The 17,836-nt window shown below is 38.8% G+C and overlaps 1 protein-coding gene across 1 annotated transcript in view; it reads right to left on the bottom strand.

Annotated features, from left to right (window-relative positions):
- KIAA1549 (KIAA1549 ortholog) overlaps nucleotides 1-17,836 on the bottom strand; it is a 310,123-nt gene that overhangs the window by 19,327 nt on the left and 272,960 nt on the right. Inside the window, 2 exon segments of the mRNA XM_053718941.1 lie at nucleotides 5,299-5,468; nucleotides 6,051-6,199. Of these exon segments, the coding sequence (XP_053574916.1) occupies nucleotides 5,299-5,468; nucleotides 6,051-6,199 (319 nt within the window).

Here is a 17,836-nt window from a genome sequence, read left to right as displayed (position 1 = left end):
TTGAATCGATAGGCCATAAAGGGACTATACCGAGGGGGACACTCTCGCTATCCCGTAAGCTCTTAATTAGGAAGTCAACTGACTCCCTACCACCGTACACAATTAAATGGAATGGGGACGTAGCCGCCCACATAGAACAGGACAACTGGGCCAATATTTTTAAGCTAGTCAAAAAATCTTCGACATCGCCTGAAATATTAGAACTTAATTACAAAATTCTGTTGCGATGGTACTTAACCCCATCAAGACTGAACAGTATCTACCCGAACACATCTGACAAGTGCTGGCGAGGTTGTGGAGGACATGGTAGCTTCATACATATGTGGTGGCAGTGCAATAAGGTTCGCCCACTACGGACACTAATAGAACTACACTTAAAACAAAGCATCTCAGTTGACTTCTCACTAAACCCTAAAATTGCACTACTGAACGACCTGCGCAAGCTACTATGCCGCCTAAAGTTATTAGTGTTACAAATAAGCCTCAATAGCGCGAGGAAATTAATAGCCCGCCACTGGAAAAAAATCCTAGTTCTCTCTAAAACAATGTGGCTAGAAGAAGTAGAGGAGCAATTTGCCCTAGAGCAATATGGTTACCTGTGCCGTAATAAAATCGACACCTTCCTAAATGCTAAGTTCATTTGGCAGGAATCTCTCCACGCTACAATTGCCCTGCTCAATACATAGACCGATTACCCCCTCCCAGCCCCGCCTTTGTGGTGCTCCAACAGACAGAATAGCTATTGTTACACATGCATAATACACACACGAGAATAAGCGTTGGTGATGAACTAGCCTTGTAGAGGACGGCAATTATTGTACCGTTATGATACCTTGAACTAAAATTCAATCCTGAGCCTGAAGATGCCTAGCAGAACCAAACTACTTATCTGTTTATCAAAATGTTTGTTAACTTAGAATTTACTTTTTGTTTTGTTTCCTCTCGTTTTTGGAAACCAGAAACACAGCTTGCTTGTACCCCATCTAAAGTAGTTTGTGCCATGTGTGCCTGCCCCTTTCGAGGACTATGCAAAATCAATATAAAGGACAGTAACCAAAGGCACACGTGGTAGCAACTGAGTACATGAACATTGACTCTAAGCAGTAACTCTGCATTCTCCTAATTTACCATCATGTTAATGTTTCCTTTTTTTTTTTTCTTTCTATCTTTCTGTTATAAAAATGAATATATGTTGTCAACACTCAAGAGTTCAATAAAAACAACATATTTAAAGGGAAAAAAGAAAAAAAAAAAGAAAGGAAGAAAAGTTTAATAGAGACAAACTAAAAAAAAATGAAAAAAAAAAATAAAAATTTAAAATTACATGCCCTATTTGAATTGTGAAAGATTTTTTTGGACTTGACTGTCCCTTTAACCTTTTTTTGTTAACACTGAATTATCCTTGTACATCTACCAGACACTTCACATAGGAGGTACTGGGGAGTGATAATAACACTGTGGTTGTGGAGTGTGAGAGAATTTGTGCCAGCAGCACTGCCATAGCCACATGATCTGCCACAAATAGAAAACTCCCCGACACTGCCGCCACTAACTAAACCTGTTAACCCTAAACCGCCAGCCCCCACATCGCCACTACTAAATAAACTGATTAACCCCTAAACCACCAGCCCCCCCACATCACCACTAATAAATTAAACTATTAACCCCTAAACCTATCACCCCCTAACTTTAAATGTAAATCACAATATCCCTATCTTAAAATAAATAAAAACATATCTGTGAAAATAAATAAAAAATAAGTTTAATTTAACAATGAACCTAACATAACTATTATACTAAAATTAAAAAAACTACCAATTAATAAAACTAAATTACACATTAAAAAAAACTAACACTACTAAAAAATGTAAGTCTAAAATTACAAAAAATTAAAAATACTAAATTACAAAAAATAACACACACTTACTTACAAAAAATAAACAAATTATCCAAAATAAAAATAATTGCACCTAATCTATTAGCCCTATAAAAATAAAAAAGCCCCCCAAAATAAAAACCCATAGCCTACAATAAACAAAAAAAAAATCAAAAAACACCCCCCAACAGTAACAACCACCACCCAACCAATCCCCCAAAATAAAAAGACAAACTAACTAAAACCTAAGCTACCCATTGCCCTGAAAATGGCATTTGTGTGGGCATTGCCCTTAAAAGCGCATTCAGCTCATTTTCTTGCCCTGAAAAGGACATTTAGCTCTTTTAAGATAGCCCAAACCCTAATCTAAAAAATAAAAAAAACGATCCACTTACAGTTTCTGAAGTCCAGACATCCAGGCGGCGAAGTCTTCATTCAGGCGGCAAGGTCTTCATCCATCTAGGCGGAGTCTTCTATCTTCATCTCGGCAGCGTACGGTCGCCGCCGTATACTGAATCTTCAATGCAAGGGAGCCTTTTCAAAATGGCGTCCCTTGCATTCCTATTGGCTGATTTGATTTTTGAAATTCAAATCAGCCAATAGGATGAGAGCTACTGAAATCCTATAGGCTATTCAAATCAGCCAATAGAATTTCAGTAGCTCTCATCCTATTGGCTGATTTGAACAGCCAATAGGATTTCAATAGCTCTCATCCTATTGGCTGATTTGAATTTCAAAAATCAAATCAGCCAATAGGAATGCAATGGACGCCATTTTGAAAAGGCCCCATTGCAATAAAGATTCAGTATACGGCTGCGATTGCATTGAGGATTCAGTGTACGGCGGATGTCTTCAGGATGGACCCGCTCTGTGCCGGCGGGATGAAGATAGAAGACGCCGTCTGCCAGGATGAAGACTTCGCCGCCTGGATGTCCAGACTTCAGAAACTGAAAGTGGATCGTCAACTTTTTTTGGGTGGGGTTTTTTTAAAATTAGGGTTTGGGCGATCTTAAAAGAGCTGAATGCCCTTTTAAGGGCAATGCCCATACAAATGCCCTTTTCAGGGCAATGGGTAGCTTAGGTTTTTTTTTAGAGCTAGGTTTTTTATTTTGGGGGGTTGTTTGGGTGGTTTGTTTTACTGATGGGGGGGTCTTTGCATTTTTTTTCAGGTAAAAGAGCTGATTTCTAGTTTATTTTTTATTTTTATTATTCTATTAGATTAGGTGTAATTGTTTTTATTTTGGATAATTTAGTTTGTTATTTTTCATGATTTAGTGTTTGTTATTATTTGTAATTTAATATTTTTTGTAATTGTAGATTTAATTTTTTTAGTAGTATTAGGTTTTTTTAATGTGTAAATTAATTTATTTCATTGATAGTTATTCTAATTTTAGTATAATAAGTAATGTTAGTTTCATTTATAGTTTAAACTTTATATAACGTTTTTATTTATTTTAAGATAGGGATCTTGTAATTTTAATTTAAAGTTAGGGGGTTGTTGTTTAGGAGTTAATAGTTTAATTTAGTTTTTTGCGATGTGGGTGGCTGTCGGTTTAGGGGTTAATAGGTTTATTTAGTGGCAATGATGTGGAAGGCCAGAGGTTTAGGGATTAATAACTTTATTTAGTGGCGGCGATGTCGGGAAGCGGCGGAATAGGGGTATATATCTTTATTATAGTGTGAGCGTTGTTGGGGTGTGGGGAAATAGGGGTTAATAACTTTATTATAATGACGACGATGTCGGGGAGTGGCGGAATAAGGGTTAATAACAGAGCAGCAGATTAGGGGTTAATTATTTTATTTAGGTGGCGGCGATGTCGGGGCGGCAGATTAGGGGTGTTTAGACTTGGGTTTATGTTTAAACATAACTTTTTTCCCCCATAGACATCAATGGGGTTGTGTTACAGAGCTTTTCATTCCGCGATCACAGATGTTAAAAAAAAACCTAACACTCCATTGATGTCTATAGGGAAAGCGTGCACAAGCACGTCAAAGCAGCGCTTGGATTTTGTGCGGTATGGAGCTCAGCGCCACCATATCGCACGCACAAGGCGCCATTTCAAAAACTTGTAATGGCAGCGCTATGGAGGGTGAAATAACACAACTTTTGTTGTGTTCATTTCACACCCTCTATAGCGCAAAACTTGTAATCTAGGTGTAAATGAAGTCAGTTTTATCACATTTTTTTTAAAGAAACCATACTGTAACAGTTTCACAAATCCAGACATTCATTACAAACTATGCTTAGATATACAACTAGTATACAATAAAAATGTAAATAACCCACACTTGAAAGTTTTAAAGACTTTAGTAAATATCAATATTTATCTTTGGCTAAATTCTAAAAAGCCAGAAGAGCCCACCTCAATAAGTACCCAGGTAGCAGGATTGCTAGCTGCCCTCCATAAAAATACTGAATAACCTGAGTACAGTGGGAGTTGGGGTCACACAATGGTGTTACCCCACAGCTCTATCTTACACTCTCATTGACTGACACTTTTTTGGGGACATAGAGGCATATGAGACTTTCGAAATGCAGCTGCCTTTCAGTGAACTTTAAAAAAAAAATACTGGACATTTAAGTGTCTAGTATTTTTGTATAGCTTTTATTGGACAATCTGTTAAAATACCGTAATGTCCAGCTGAATACTGGACAACTGGCAACCATATCAGCCACTGGGTACATATGACTGAGCTTTTTAAACACTATTAAAGTAAAAAAAACACAAATTTAAAACAGAAAGACAGTATAAATGCTGAATTAAACATAATAAAACATGTACTAGTAATAAGCTATAGAAGATGAGTTTATATGGTCAAAAATACACGTGTATACGGGTAACTCCCAGCAAACTATTAGGAGTTGTGACATTTCTATGGGTTTTGTAGTTTCTCAACACTAGTACATAATATATAAAAGCATAGCTAACTGGCAACTTTTTGAGAACTAATGTAGTCTGCTTTTTATATCATGGTTTATACACTTTAAAAATACTCTGCAATATATTTTAACTATTTATTTTACCCTCTATTTTCCTGTAATCGTGTATTTTTCAGTCTGAAAACTGAAAAAGCACATGGCAGACTTCACAAGCCTAACCTTGCCGCATATATTTCCCTAATTTGAAGTCTGCTATCTTATCTTTCTGCTGGGCCCAAATAATAGAGTTGTTTTTTTTTTTTTTTTTTAAACGACAGTGGCAAGCCCCGTCTTCAAGCCCAGATTGGCTCCTTCAAATAACGAAGATGGTGGGAGTTTGACCACTGAAAAGCAGTTGCAGCAAACAAGGTGTTAATCTGTTCTAATAATGATATTAGCTGGAAGACTGTTAATGTTGTAATCACAAGGTGTTTATTCTCCTTGTAATATAACTATTTCTTTAAACCACATAGTCAGTGCAGAAATTAAAGTGCTCACTTACAGGATCTCTGTGATGTACATTCCGGGAGACTTCTTCATCAGGGTGGCAGTACTGGGACCAGCCAGTCCCTGCTGTTGGTGCTTGTCCAACCCTACTAGGAGGCATCTCTGTCTGAGCTCCCATCCTACTGGCAATGCCCACCTGGGCAAGTTGGTGGATCTGGGAAGAACCTTTAATGACAAAGAATAACCCTTTACGCATACAACATTTGTGATAAGTTAATAACTAGAAAATAAGCCTGAGGTTAGTAGAAGTTTCACAAGTAATCTTACTATCGCAAAATGTTACCACTTTCCTGTATTTAAAGTTTTGACTACATTTCCAGTATATTGTTTTAAAACTTGGAAAGAGGAAAATTTTTTTTATTAATTTACAAGTTGATAATTTGCTTTGTTCTTTTGATATCCTTTGTTGAAAACCATACATAGGTAGGCTCAGGAGCAGCAATGCACTACTGGGAGCTAGCTGCTGATTGGTGGCTGTACATATATGCCTCTTGTCACTGTCACACCTCATTTGTTCATCTAGCTTCCAGTAGTGCTGGTCCTTCAACAAAGGATAGGAAAAGAACAAAGTGGGTTTCATGTCCCTTTAACATTGAAGATTGCAAATAAAAGGACATGAAACAGGGCAGAAGATGATGCACGTTGCATAGAGGAGTACTAGGGACAAGGGATGCATAATGTGCTTTGTAATGTCAGACGTAATACAATATGATAGCTGTACATTTATATCAGACTATTGTAACCCACCTGATGTACTGCCTAGGGGGCGTGGTCTTGCTACTGAAGCTATTTCCTCAGAGTACATTCCCCTGGTGTTGTACTGGGACTCAGCCTGCTCAGCCTCTGTCTGTGCAATTTCTCCAGGGGGTAGGAATCCAGACCCAAACCCGGGGCTTCTACAAACAAATAGGTTAGAGGAGTTACAGCTGCAGTAAACTGAATCATCTGTACCATGGTGTCCAATTGGGGCCACAAGAACAAGAAGTTCCGCTTTTATAGTCAAATTCCAAATGATCAGATCAGACATTCATATAATGACCAACATATTTTATTTCTGAAAGCTGAGAGAACATTGATTACATTTCCATTAAAGGGACTATAAAGCAAAAATACATTGTTCAGATGGAGCGTTTAGTTTTAAACAACTTTAAATTTGCTTTGTTCTCTAGGTATAATTTGCTGAAAAGTATATCTAGGTAGGCTCAGGGGGCAGCAAAGTCTACTGGGAGTTAGCTGGTGATTGGTGACTATACATGAAGGCCTCATTGGCTCACCAGATGTCTTCAGCTAGCTCCTAGTAGTGCATTTCTGCCCCTAAGTTTGCTCTTCAACAAAGAACACCAAAACGACAAAGCAAATTTGATAACAGAAGTAAATTGGAAAATTCTTTAAAATGACATGTTCTATCTGTCACTTTACAGAGTTTTAAACAAGAATTTCCATTTTTAAATTAAGAACTCTAAGGGACAGGGAAGTCAAAATTAAATTTAAATGTATTCGATAGAGCATGCAATTTTAAACAACTTCCAATTAACTTCTATTATCAATTTTGCTTAATTCTCTTGGCATCCTTTGTTAAAGAGTAATCATAAGTGAGCTCAGGAGCATGCACGTATCTTTAGCCATCTGGCAGCAGTGTTTGCAACATTGTTTACACCAATGAAATACGAAGTTGCAAACACTGTTTCTATAGACTGTTAAAGACACATGCACACTCCTAAGCTCTTATCAGCCTATCTAGATATACTTTTCAACAAAGGATACCAAAAGAACAAAACACATTTGATAAAAGAAGTAAATTGTAAAATTGTTTAAAAATGCATGCTCTATCTGAACGAATAAAGTTTAATTTTGACTTTCCTGTCCATTTAATGCAATTGAGAACTTTAACTTTAGCATTAATATATAAAATAATATATTTTCAAGCATTATTTATTTATTACAACCATTATCTATATATCTTCCACCCTACTTATATTTATAATTTTGCAGCTTTCTATTAAACCCATGATTAAAAGACACATTATAGAGAAGGAAGTAGACGTGTGCATTTGCAGATTTCGGATACCTCCAAATGCGGAAGGCAGTGGCCCTTCATGCCGTTCAGCAATTGTCAGAGTCAAATGTACACTTGTGAAATAGTAACACATTAAATTTGTGCAAATTCATATTTTAGTATGTTGCTGTTTCAAAAGTATAAATTAGTCTCCGATAATAGCCGAACGGCACAAAGGGGCGCCTTCTTCCACATTCGGAGGTATCAGAAGGAACTTCAAGGTTTGAATAGCAAACCTGCACAAAAAGGCTAAGTTGCAGTGGTGTATTTAGGTTTTGTGCTGCCCTAGGCAATCAAAATTCTTCTGCCCCACTCACACTTTTTTAGACCTCTTTTGGCCATAATATTTTTTGGTCAGGGTGTAAAGTGGCTTTTTTTTTTGTCATGCAATTTCAAAAGTAAATGTTCAAGGGCATGTATGTGTGTGTGTAATGAGTGTGTGTATATATGGTGAATTTGTGTGTGTAGTAAAAATAAAAAAATGCTGCCCCCCCCCAGATGTGCCGCACTAGGCAAGTGCCTTGTTTGCCTAGGCCATAATACACCCATGCTAAGTTGCTGTTTAAAATGTAAAAATGCACATAACACACATCTCGTTATACAGACAGTGATAGTTATCTTGAAAGGACAATTTAAAACAAGTGATATTCTATATGTACCAGACTACAATGCATAACTGCAACATTTATAAACACTCATCCTTATCAGTGGGATCTTACTAGAGTACACAAATTATTTAAGGATATTTGCATCGATTCTCTTCCATCCAGATACACCTTATCAATTACTACCTAGAGCGCAGACAGAAGACCTCTCTCCACGTGACTCAGTGGGAAAGAGAACTGGCAACACATCAGCCTGTTGATGAATAGACATACTACCTCTTAATCCATTTCAGCCAACACGACTTAATGAATATAAAACTATTTCAAGCTGGTATATGAATCGCAAAATAAAATTAAACCTATTTTTCTCCAAATATCTGGGACATGCTGAAGGAGTTGTGTAGAAGAGGATACGATTGTACATCTTATCTGGTGAAAATGACCTAAAATAAAATCCTGCTGGAAAGAAGTATCCAAAACCATTTTCTTTAACACAGGCTGACAGGTTCAGGAAATCCATGGATTGTTCTCTTGAAAAAATTACAGTGCAAATCAAGCATCTATCCGCCTAATGACAACTTATATAATACACACACAATACCCCACATATAAAATGGGGGGTTATCCTCTTTCAAACTATAGATCTCATGCACTTCTAGGTAGTTGCTGGCTCCCATAGGAAATGCTATTACCTGTCTACTAGTTGACTTTTAGGATGCTGGACTTTAAAAGGGACCCTAGTATCCCCATTTATGAACCAAAATGAGATATGTGACCACTCTTGAGGTGATTATCAAGTGATTGTTAGGGCTACAGAGCAAAATGCATATGGGACAAAATTATTGGTTGTCTCTCTCAATGCATAAAGGGATTTCCTATGTCAATCCAGATACCAAACAACTGGCATAATGTGAAAAATGCCTCATATTATTAACCCTATTTTGTAGGGCTTCTGAGAATTAAGTCCTTATACCCACCTCACCATAGAAGTAAATTATAATACCCTTCATTTGAAAGAGGGGAGTCACAATTTAAATAAGGAGTTTAATTTCCTTATAGATGATATATGATCATCGTTATAACGAAATCACACGGCACCACCCACTAGTGTTTATTTCAAGACTCACAGATTGTTTTTCTCTAAGCTAATAAAAATTGCCTGCATCCAAGTAAATGGGAAAAATGGCTTAGTGAAATATACTTGCCATTTTGTGGGTAAAAAGCAACTATACTGTATATGATAAATGTTGGTAAAAGTATTTTATGTTTGTTGTTTTCTGTTTCAACTTTTTACTATGTTTAGTGAGTTTGTACAGAGCTAGAAACATGTGTATGTCATGAAAATGAGTTCTGGTAGAATTTTGCTTTAAAAGTACAAAATAAATGTTTTCTATAGAAGTGTCTGATGTGGTTAAAAATAAACCCTCATATAATTCATGTAAGTAAATCAGAAAATGTACTAATTAAATTTGAGTGCAAAAGAATAAAACCATCTTCAGCACAGGATTATAAAATCGCTTGCTTATAAAAAAATTAAATTGCACTGAAACTAAATTAGATCCTTTTAGGATTAGGAGGGATCTAAAGCTGGACAGGGCTAATTTAAAGTGATGGTACTACTGCGCAATTCACTGTTTCAAATGTGCAAATAGCATAGCGAGCTGCGCTTGCGCAGTTGCACTTCACGGGTGAGTCGGCTTCTAGTTACCCGCACCGTGCTGTCAGTAACTTACATAGGGTATATGGTGCAGCAGCTCCTATTTGCTGAAAGAGCTGCCAGTCAAATCCAAGATTAAGAAATTGTGTGACAGAGGCTGCGTTGAAGCAGGTAACGGAGCTACACAAAAAGGTGTTTTTTTTTATAAAAGTTTAATTTGGTTTTGCCAAAAATAAGCACATTGATATGCTTAAAATTACAATAGCTTTCAAAAAATTCAAAGTTAGTCAGGGGAATTTACCATCACTTTAACAACGTACAGGACAATCTGTTTTTACAATCAATGTCCTGAGCACAGCTGAAAAACTCAATGGCCTGTGACTTTATCAGCTGGTTACACACAACATGCTCTAGATCTCTTGGAAATTTCCACTGCTTAGGCCATTACTGCAAAAACAAACTATTCTGTGCAATTCAGTTAACTGTATTGGTCACATAACTAGCAATATCTGTCAACTTGTGTTTATTAGATAAATCATGTGATAAACTTGGGGTATGTGGCAGTTTTCACAGGGAAACAGGTTAAAGGGACATCATGCTATAGAATTACATGTCAGCCAAGTCTAAATGTTTTTAAAACAAAACAAAAAAAATCTTGTTTGCTGCAATTGTTTTTCGATAGCCACCTGCCTTATTTGGAGGATGCGATCTGGGCTTGAGTCTGCAGACAACAAGGCTAGCTACAGTCATTATGTTAGTATGAAATGCATTGTTTTGCAGTTGTTATTAGCAACCAATTAGCAATTAGGGTAATGTATGTAGCGGGGTTAGCCTTGAGAAGTCACCAGGTGCATTTCAAGTTCTAAGAATTGTAAAATCGCAGAGCTAAATTGCATGAAAATGGGGCATAATAAATAATGAAAAAAAATGCAAAGTTGCTTCATTATGCATATTTAAACATTAACAAATCTAGACAGACCAGAAGGCTTGTTTTTCCCCACAGAAAACCTCTTACCCAGAATCCTTTGCTGCTTTGGAAACAATGTAATTCAGCGGTTTTCTGTGGGAAAAACAAGCCTTCTGGCCTGACTAGATTTGTTAATGAACTACACAATAAGTTTTTTGCTCTATATTTTGTGCGTAGCGGAGGATTTTGAACTCACTTTTTGCCTCCCCCTAATTGGAAAAGTTGTTGTATTTTGCCCAGAAATCAACTTCACCCAGCAGTGATTCAAACCTTCTTCCAGCTGATGAGTGGAAAACACCACGAAACAGGATGTCTTGGGATGGTTCTCAATCACTGCATTAACCCTAGCTAAACTTATAAGCTGTGTGAACAGCGATGCTTTGGCGTAAAGTGAGTCATTGTGAACCTTAAACTTCAAGGCACGGACTACGTCCAGATTATGCAAAAGACGTTCCTTCTTTGAAGAAGGATTAGGACACAATGATGGAACAACAATCTCTTGATTGATATTCCTGTTAGAAACCACCTTAGGTAAAAACCCAGGTTTGGTACGCAGAACTACCTTGTCTGAATGAAAAATTAGATAAGGAGAATCACAATGTAAGGCAGATAACTCAGAGACTCTTCGAGCCGAGGAAATAGCCATAAAAAACAGAACTTTCCAAGATAAAAGTTTAATATCAATGGAATGAAGGGGTTCAAACGGAACTCCCTGAAGAACTTTAAGAACCAAGTTTAAGCTCCACGGGGGAGCAACAGTTTTAAACACAGGCTTAATCCTAACCAAAGCCTGACAAAATGCCTGGACATCTGGAACTTCTGCCAGACGCTTGTGCAAAAGAATAGACAGAGCAGAGATCTGTCCTTTTAAAGAACTAGCTGATAAGCCTTTGTCCAAACCCTCTTGGAGAAAGGACAATATCCTAGGAATCCTAACCTTACTCCATGAGTAACTCTTGGATTCACACCAATAAAGATATTTACGCCATATCTTATGGTAGATTTTCCTGGTGACAGGCTTCCGAGCCTGTATTAAGGTATCAATGACTGACTCGGAGAAGCCACGCCTTGATAGAATCAAGCGTTCAATCTCCATGTAGTCAGTCTCAGAGAAAGTAGATTTGGATGATTGAAAAGACCTTGTATTAGAAGGTCCTGCCTCAGAGGCAGAGTCCATGGTGGAAGAGATGACATGTCCACTAGGTCTGCATACCAGGTCCTGCGTGGCCACGCAGGCGCTATCAGAATCACAGATGCTCTCTCCTGTTTGATTTTGGCAATCAGTCGAGGGAGCAGAGGAAACGGTGGAAACACATAGGCCAGGTTGAAGAACCAAGGAGCTGCTAGAGCATCTATCAGCGTTGCTCCCGGGTCCCTGGACCTGGATCTGTAACAAGGAAGCTTGGCGTTTTGGCGAGACGCCATGAGATCCAGTTCTGGTTTGCCCCAATGATGGACCAGTTGAGCAAACACCTCCGGATGGAGTTCCCACTCCCCCGGATGAAAAGTCTGACGACTTAGAAAATCCGCCTCAAAGTTCTCTACGCCTGGGATGTGGATCGCTGACAGGTGGCAAGAGTGAGACTCTAGGGAGCGCTGAAACCAGCTTAAGAGTAAGGATTATAGAATATATATAATAATAAAACACCTAACCTGATACTAATATGATACTACTATAATAGGCAATATGTATAATACATGTAAATATAAATTGTGAATTATGAATTGTGTGAAAAAAATCTTTTCAAAATTGGAAAAAATTATATATGAAAAAAATTCTATGTGAAAAAATTCAATTCTATAGAAGATGCCAGCAACAAATACTAGAATTGCATATCTATATATAAAAAACTTTATTACAATATAGGTCGACCTATTCAAGACATACAATAATAAATCACAAAATTAAGAAAAAAAAGAAAATTAGTATAAAAAAACTCCTTAAACCAAAAGTTCATGCATAAGAAACAGTTCCCAGGAGTGGACGATTTTTCGGCTTGTTACTATGTGGACCCACGCTCATACAAGGATGCTGTTCTGTGTATAGTTGTAAGAGGAGCGTTCCCAGGACAAAAGAGGCAGTCGCAGCCAATGATGGTATTTCCCCTACGGACAAGGAATCCTCTTAGTAAATGTCACACAGCAAATAGCAGGGGAAGTTACATCCGTACTTACATAATAATAAGCAGCAACCGGCCTCCAAACTTGAACCAACGATCTGTGGACACACCTTCCAATAGTAACCAATGGCCACTGGAAACAGAAAAGCTTTAACAGGGAAAAGCAATTAGATATACTAGGCTAGAAACCCAGTGAATTTTTTGCAGCTTTCTTTTACAGGATATGCATTCTCGCTCCCAAGGCCTTTTTATAATGGCCAATACTGCACAAAAAACACCTAGCAGAGGGTTATTCAGCCACAAGATATCTGCACAAATAAAATACTCCAAAGGTGTAGGAGTTAGTTTAAAATAGAGCAAATAGAGCAACTAGTTTCAAAATGTAATATCTTTTTCAAGCTCTCCCACAGCGAATTATCTTTTAGACTTCTAACATCGCTAGGGAACTCCTGGTTCCCCCTTGATGGTTGATGTAAGCCACAGTCGTGATGTTGTCCGACTGAAATCTGATGAACCTCAGTGTTGCTGAGGCCAAGCTAGAAGAGCATTGAATATTGCTCTTAACTCCAGAATATTTATTGGGAGGAGTTTCTCCTCCTGAGTCCACGATCCCTGAGCCTTCAGGGAGTTCCAGACTGCGCCCCAACCTAGAAGGCTGGCATCTGTTGTTACAATCGTCCAATCTGGCCTGCGAAAGGTCATACCCTTGGACAGATGGACCCGAGAAAGCCACCAGAGAAGAGAATCTCTGGTGTCTTGATCCAGATTTAGTAGAGGGGACAAATCTGAGTAATCCCCATTCCACTGACTTAGCATGCATAATTGTAGCAGTCTGAGATGCAGGCGCGCAAATGGCACTATGTCCATTGCCGCTACCATTAAGCCGATTACTTCCATGCACTGAGCCACTGACGGGCGTGGAATGGAATGAAGGACATGGCAAGCATTTAGAAGTTTTGATAACCTGGACTCCGTCAGGTAAATTTTCATCTCTACAGAATCTATAAGAGTCCCTAGGAAGGAGACTCTTGTGAGTGGTGATAGTGAACTCTTTTCCACGTTCACTTTCCACCCATGCGACCTCAGAAATGCCAGAACTATCTCTGTATGAGACTTGGCAATTTGAAAGCTTGACGCCTGTATCAGGATGTCGTCTAGATACGGAGCCACCGCTATGCCTCGCGGTCTTAGAACCGCCAGAAGTGAGCCCAGAACCTTTGTAAAAATTCTCGGGGCAGTGGCCAACCCGAAGGGAAGAGCTACAAATTGGTAATGCCTGTCTAGAAAGGCAAACCTTAGGAACCGATGATGATCTTTGTGAATCGGTGTGTGAAGGTAGGCATCCTTTAAGTCCACTGTGGTCATGTACTGACCCTCTTGGATCATGGGTAGGATGGTCCGAATAGTTTCCATTTTGAATGATGGAACTCTGAGGAATTTGTTTAAGATCTTTAGATCCAAGATTGGTCTGAAGGTTCCCTCTTTCTTGGGAACCACAGATTTGAATAAAATCCCTGTCCTTGTTCCGTCCGCGGAACTGGATGGATCACTCCTTTTACTAGGAGGTCTTGCACACAGCTTAGGAATGGCTCTTTCTTTATCTGGTTTGATGATAACCTTGAAAGATGAAATCTCCCTTGTGGAGGAGAAGCTTTGAAGTCCAGAAGATATCCCTGAGATATGATCTCCAACGCCCAGGGATCCTGAACATCTCTTGCCCACGCCTGGGCGAAGAAAGTCTGCCCCCCACTAGATCCGTTTCCGGATAGGGGGCCGTTCCTTCATGCTGTCTTGGGGGCAGCAGCAGGCTTCCTGGCCTGCTTGCCCTTGTTCCAGGACTGGTTAGGTTTCCAGGCCTGTCTGGAATGAGCAACAGTTCCCTCTTGTTTTGAAGCGGAGGAAGTTGATGCTGCTCCTGCCTTGAAATTTCGAAAGGCACAAAAATTAGACTGTTTGGCCTTTGATTTGGCCCTGTCCTGAGGAAGGGCATGACCCTTGCCTCCAGTAATGTCAGCAATAATTTCCTTCAAGCCAGGCCCGAATAAGGTCTGCCCCTTGAAAGGAATGTTGAGTAATTTAGACTTTGAAGTCACGTCAGCTGACCAGGATTTAAGCCATAGCGCCCTACGCGCCTGGATGGCGAATCCGGAATTCTTAGCCGTTAGTTTAGTCAAATGAACAATGGCATCAGAAACAAATGAGTTAGCTAGCTTAAGCGTTCTAAGCTTGTCAATAATTTCATTCAATGGAGCTGTCTGGATGGCCTCTTCCAGGGCCTCAAACCAGAATGCCGCCGCAGCAGTGACAGGCGCAATGCATGCAAGGGGCTGTAAAATAAAACCTTGTTGAATAAACATTTTCTTAAGGTAACCCTCCAATTTTTTATCCATTGGATCTGAAAAAGCACAACTGTCCTCAACCGGGATAGTGGTACGCTTTGCTAAAGTAGAAACTGCTCCCTCCACCTTAGGGACCGTCTGCCATAAGTCCCGTGTAGTGGCGTCTATTGGAAACATTTTTCTAAATATAGGAGGTGGGGAAAAGGGCACACCGGGTCTATCCCACTCCTTGCTAATAATTTCTGTAAGCCTTTTAGGTATAGGAAAAACGTCAGTACACACCGGCACCGCATAGTATCTATCCAGCCTACACAATTTCTCTGGAATTGCAAATGTGTTACAGTCATTCAGAGCAGCTAATACCTCCCCAAGCAATACACGGAGGTTCTCAAGCTTAATCCCTAGAAAAATATTTTAACTGCACATACCTTATTGCAGGAAAACCTGCACGCTATTCCCCCTCTGAAGTTACCTCACTCCTCAGAATATGTGAGAACAGCAAAGGATCTTAGTTACTTCTGCTAAGATCATAGAAAACGCAGGCAGATTCTTCTTCTAAACACTGCCTGAGATAAACAGTACACTCCGGTACCATTTAAAAATAACAAACTTTTGATTGAAGAAATAAACTAAGTATTAAACACCACAGTCCTCTTACGACCTCCATCTTAGTTGAGAGTTGCAAGAGAATGACTGGATATGGCAGTGAGGGGAGGAGCTATATAGCAGCTCTGCTGTGGGTGATCCTCTTGCAACTTCCTGTTGGGAAGGAGAATATCCCACAAGTAATGGATGATCCGTGGACTGGATACACTTAACAAGAGAAACAAGCCTTCTGGCCTGTCTAGATTTGTTAATGAACTACACAATTAGTTATTTTCTCTATATTTTGTGCGTAGCGGAGGATTTTAAACTCACTTTTTGCCTCCCCCTAATTTTAAATGTTGTTATATATCTATATATCTATTTTTTTATGTGTGTGTGTACATATGTATCTATGTACACATATATAGAGTGTATTGGAGCCCTTTTCAGTTAAGTAGAAGAAAACATGAAAAATCATATTTATGCTATATACATTTTTAATAAAGTGTTATGCTGTGTATTTACTGTAAATATGTCACATTTCAATTTACATATATATATTTACACACAGTATCTCACAAAAGTGAGTACACCCCTCACATTTTTATGTATATATTAATACCTTTCCTATAATCTTATACTCTGTGTAATATATTTTTGGCTTTTCCAGTCCTGCCAGATATATTTTTGTGGGATAGGGAAGAGGTGCATTTATGCTGTAACGTGATCAGGCATAAGTGCGTTACTTAGGAAGCATTAGTTAAGCAGGGCTGGTGGTATAAATCTGACCCTGCATAGGTTATCAAAGTATTCTGACAGCATATCAGACTTGAGTGATCCTTAATATGATCAAATATTTTCTGTTCAAAAGATATGTTTACACTGTATGGGGCCGATTTAGCATACGCTGTCTGCATTTATCATTGCACAACCAGTTCTGGTGAACTGCTTATGTAATGCTGCCCTCTGCAGATTTGCGGTCAATCAACCCGATCGTATGCAATCGTGCCTCAGAGGCAGCGGACCAGTTAAGGAGCAGTGGTCTTAAGACCGCTGCTTCTTAACTCCTGTTTCCGGCAAGCCTGAAGGCTTGCGCGGAAACAGGGGTATATGGGCCCCATTCGGGCCGTGATAAATCGGCCCCTATATTTACAATTTAGGACTAATGCGGTCTTGTTAATGCACATAAAGAATTGCTATCTTCAAAGCGCGTTATTGAAATATTTAATATAAAATATTTAAAAAATTATAAGAAACATTTTATATGTAATATTTCAATAAAGTGCTTTGAAGTAAGCATTCTTCATGTGCATTAACCTTACCCCGTTAGTCCTAAGTTGTGAACCCTGATGCGCATTACGCATATTTTGCATTCCTATGTTCATCACATATGTACTTTTTATTATTAAATATATACTTCTATATATCTATCTGGCACTGTTCATGTAAAATACATATCTACACCTATAAATCTATAGGAATAGCTACAGGTACAAATATATATATATGTACATAAAAATATATATTTACAATAAAAATTACATTTTTCTGTATGTGAAGAACATTGGAATATGACATTTTCATAACTGTCGCTTTAGAGCGCAGGAGTATAGATTTCAGGGTTTTTCTGCACTCTCCATTGACTTCTATGGGGAGAAGACATTAACGCAGTTGCATTTTTTTTTTTAGCAAATGCCAAAAGCCTCCATCTAGCACTCCACTTGTAATCTAACCCCTATCCCCCTGGAAGCCTGCTGCTCCGGTTGGTCTGTCCCATAGAGGGCTGCTCCTATAGTGGGTCTGTCACATACAGAATGGGTTTGTCACAGAGAGCTGCTTCTCCAGTGGATTTATCAAATAGTGGGCTTCTCTCCCAGTGGGGCAATCACATAGAGTGCTGCTTCACTAGTGACTTTATAGGCAGCTTCTTAAATGGACCTGGCACAAACCTAATTCTACAGTGGTGTTGTCATATAGAAATCTGCTGCTCTAATAGGTCTGTCATATAGAGGACTGCTACTCCAGTGGGGCTGTCACAGAACTGTTCCTCTAATTCGGTTTTCACATAGAAAGCTGATCATCCAGTGGGGCTGTCACACAGAGAGCTTTTGCTCCCTTAAGGCTGTCATATAGGACGTCACATTTAGGGAAAGCTCCTCAGGCTGTCACACTGTAGGGTCACAGATGACAGAACAACAAATAGA

The sequence above is a fragment of the Bombina bombina genome, chromosome 6 (assembly GCF_027579735.1).
Source record: "Bombina bombina isolate aBomBom1 chromosome 6, aBomBom1.pri, whole genome shotgun sequence".
NCBI classification, from domain to species: Eukaryota; Metazoa; Chordata; class Amphibia; order Anura; family Bombinatoridae; genus Bombina; species Bombina bombina.
This window is presented reverse-complemented; position numbering and strand designations above follow the sequence as displayed.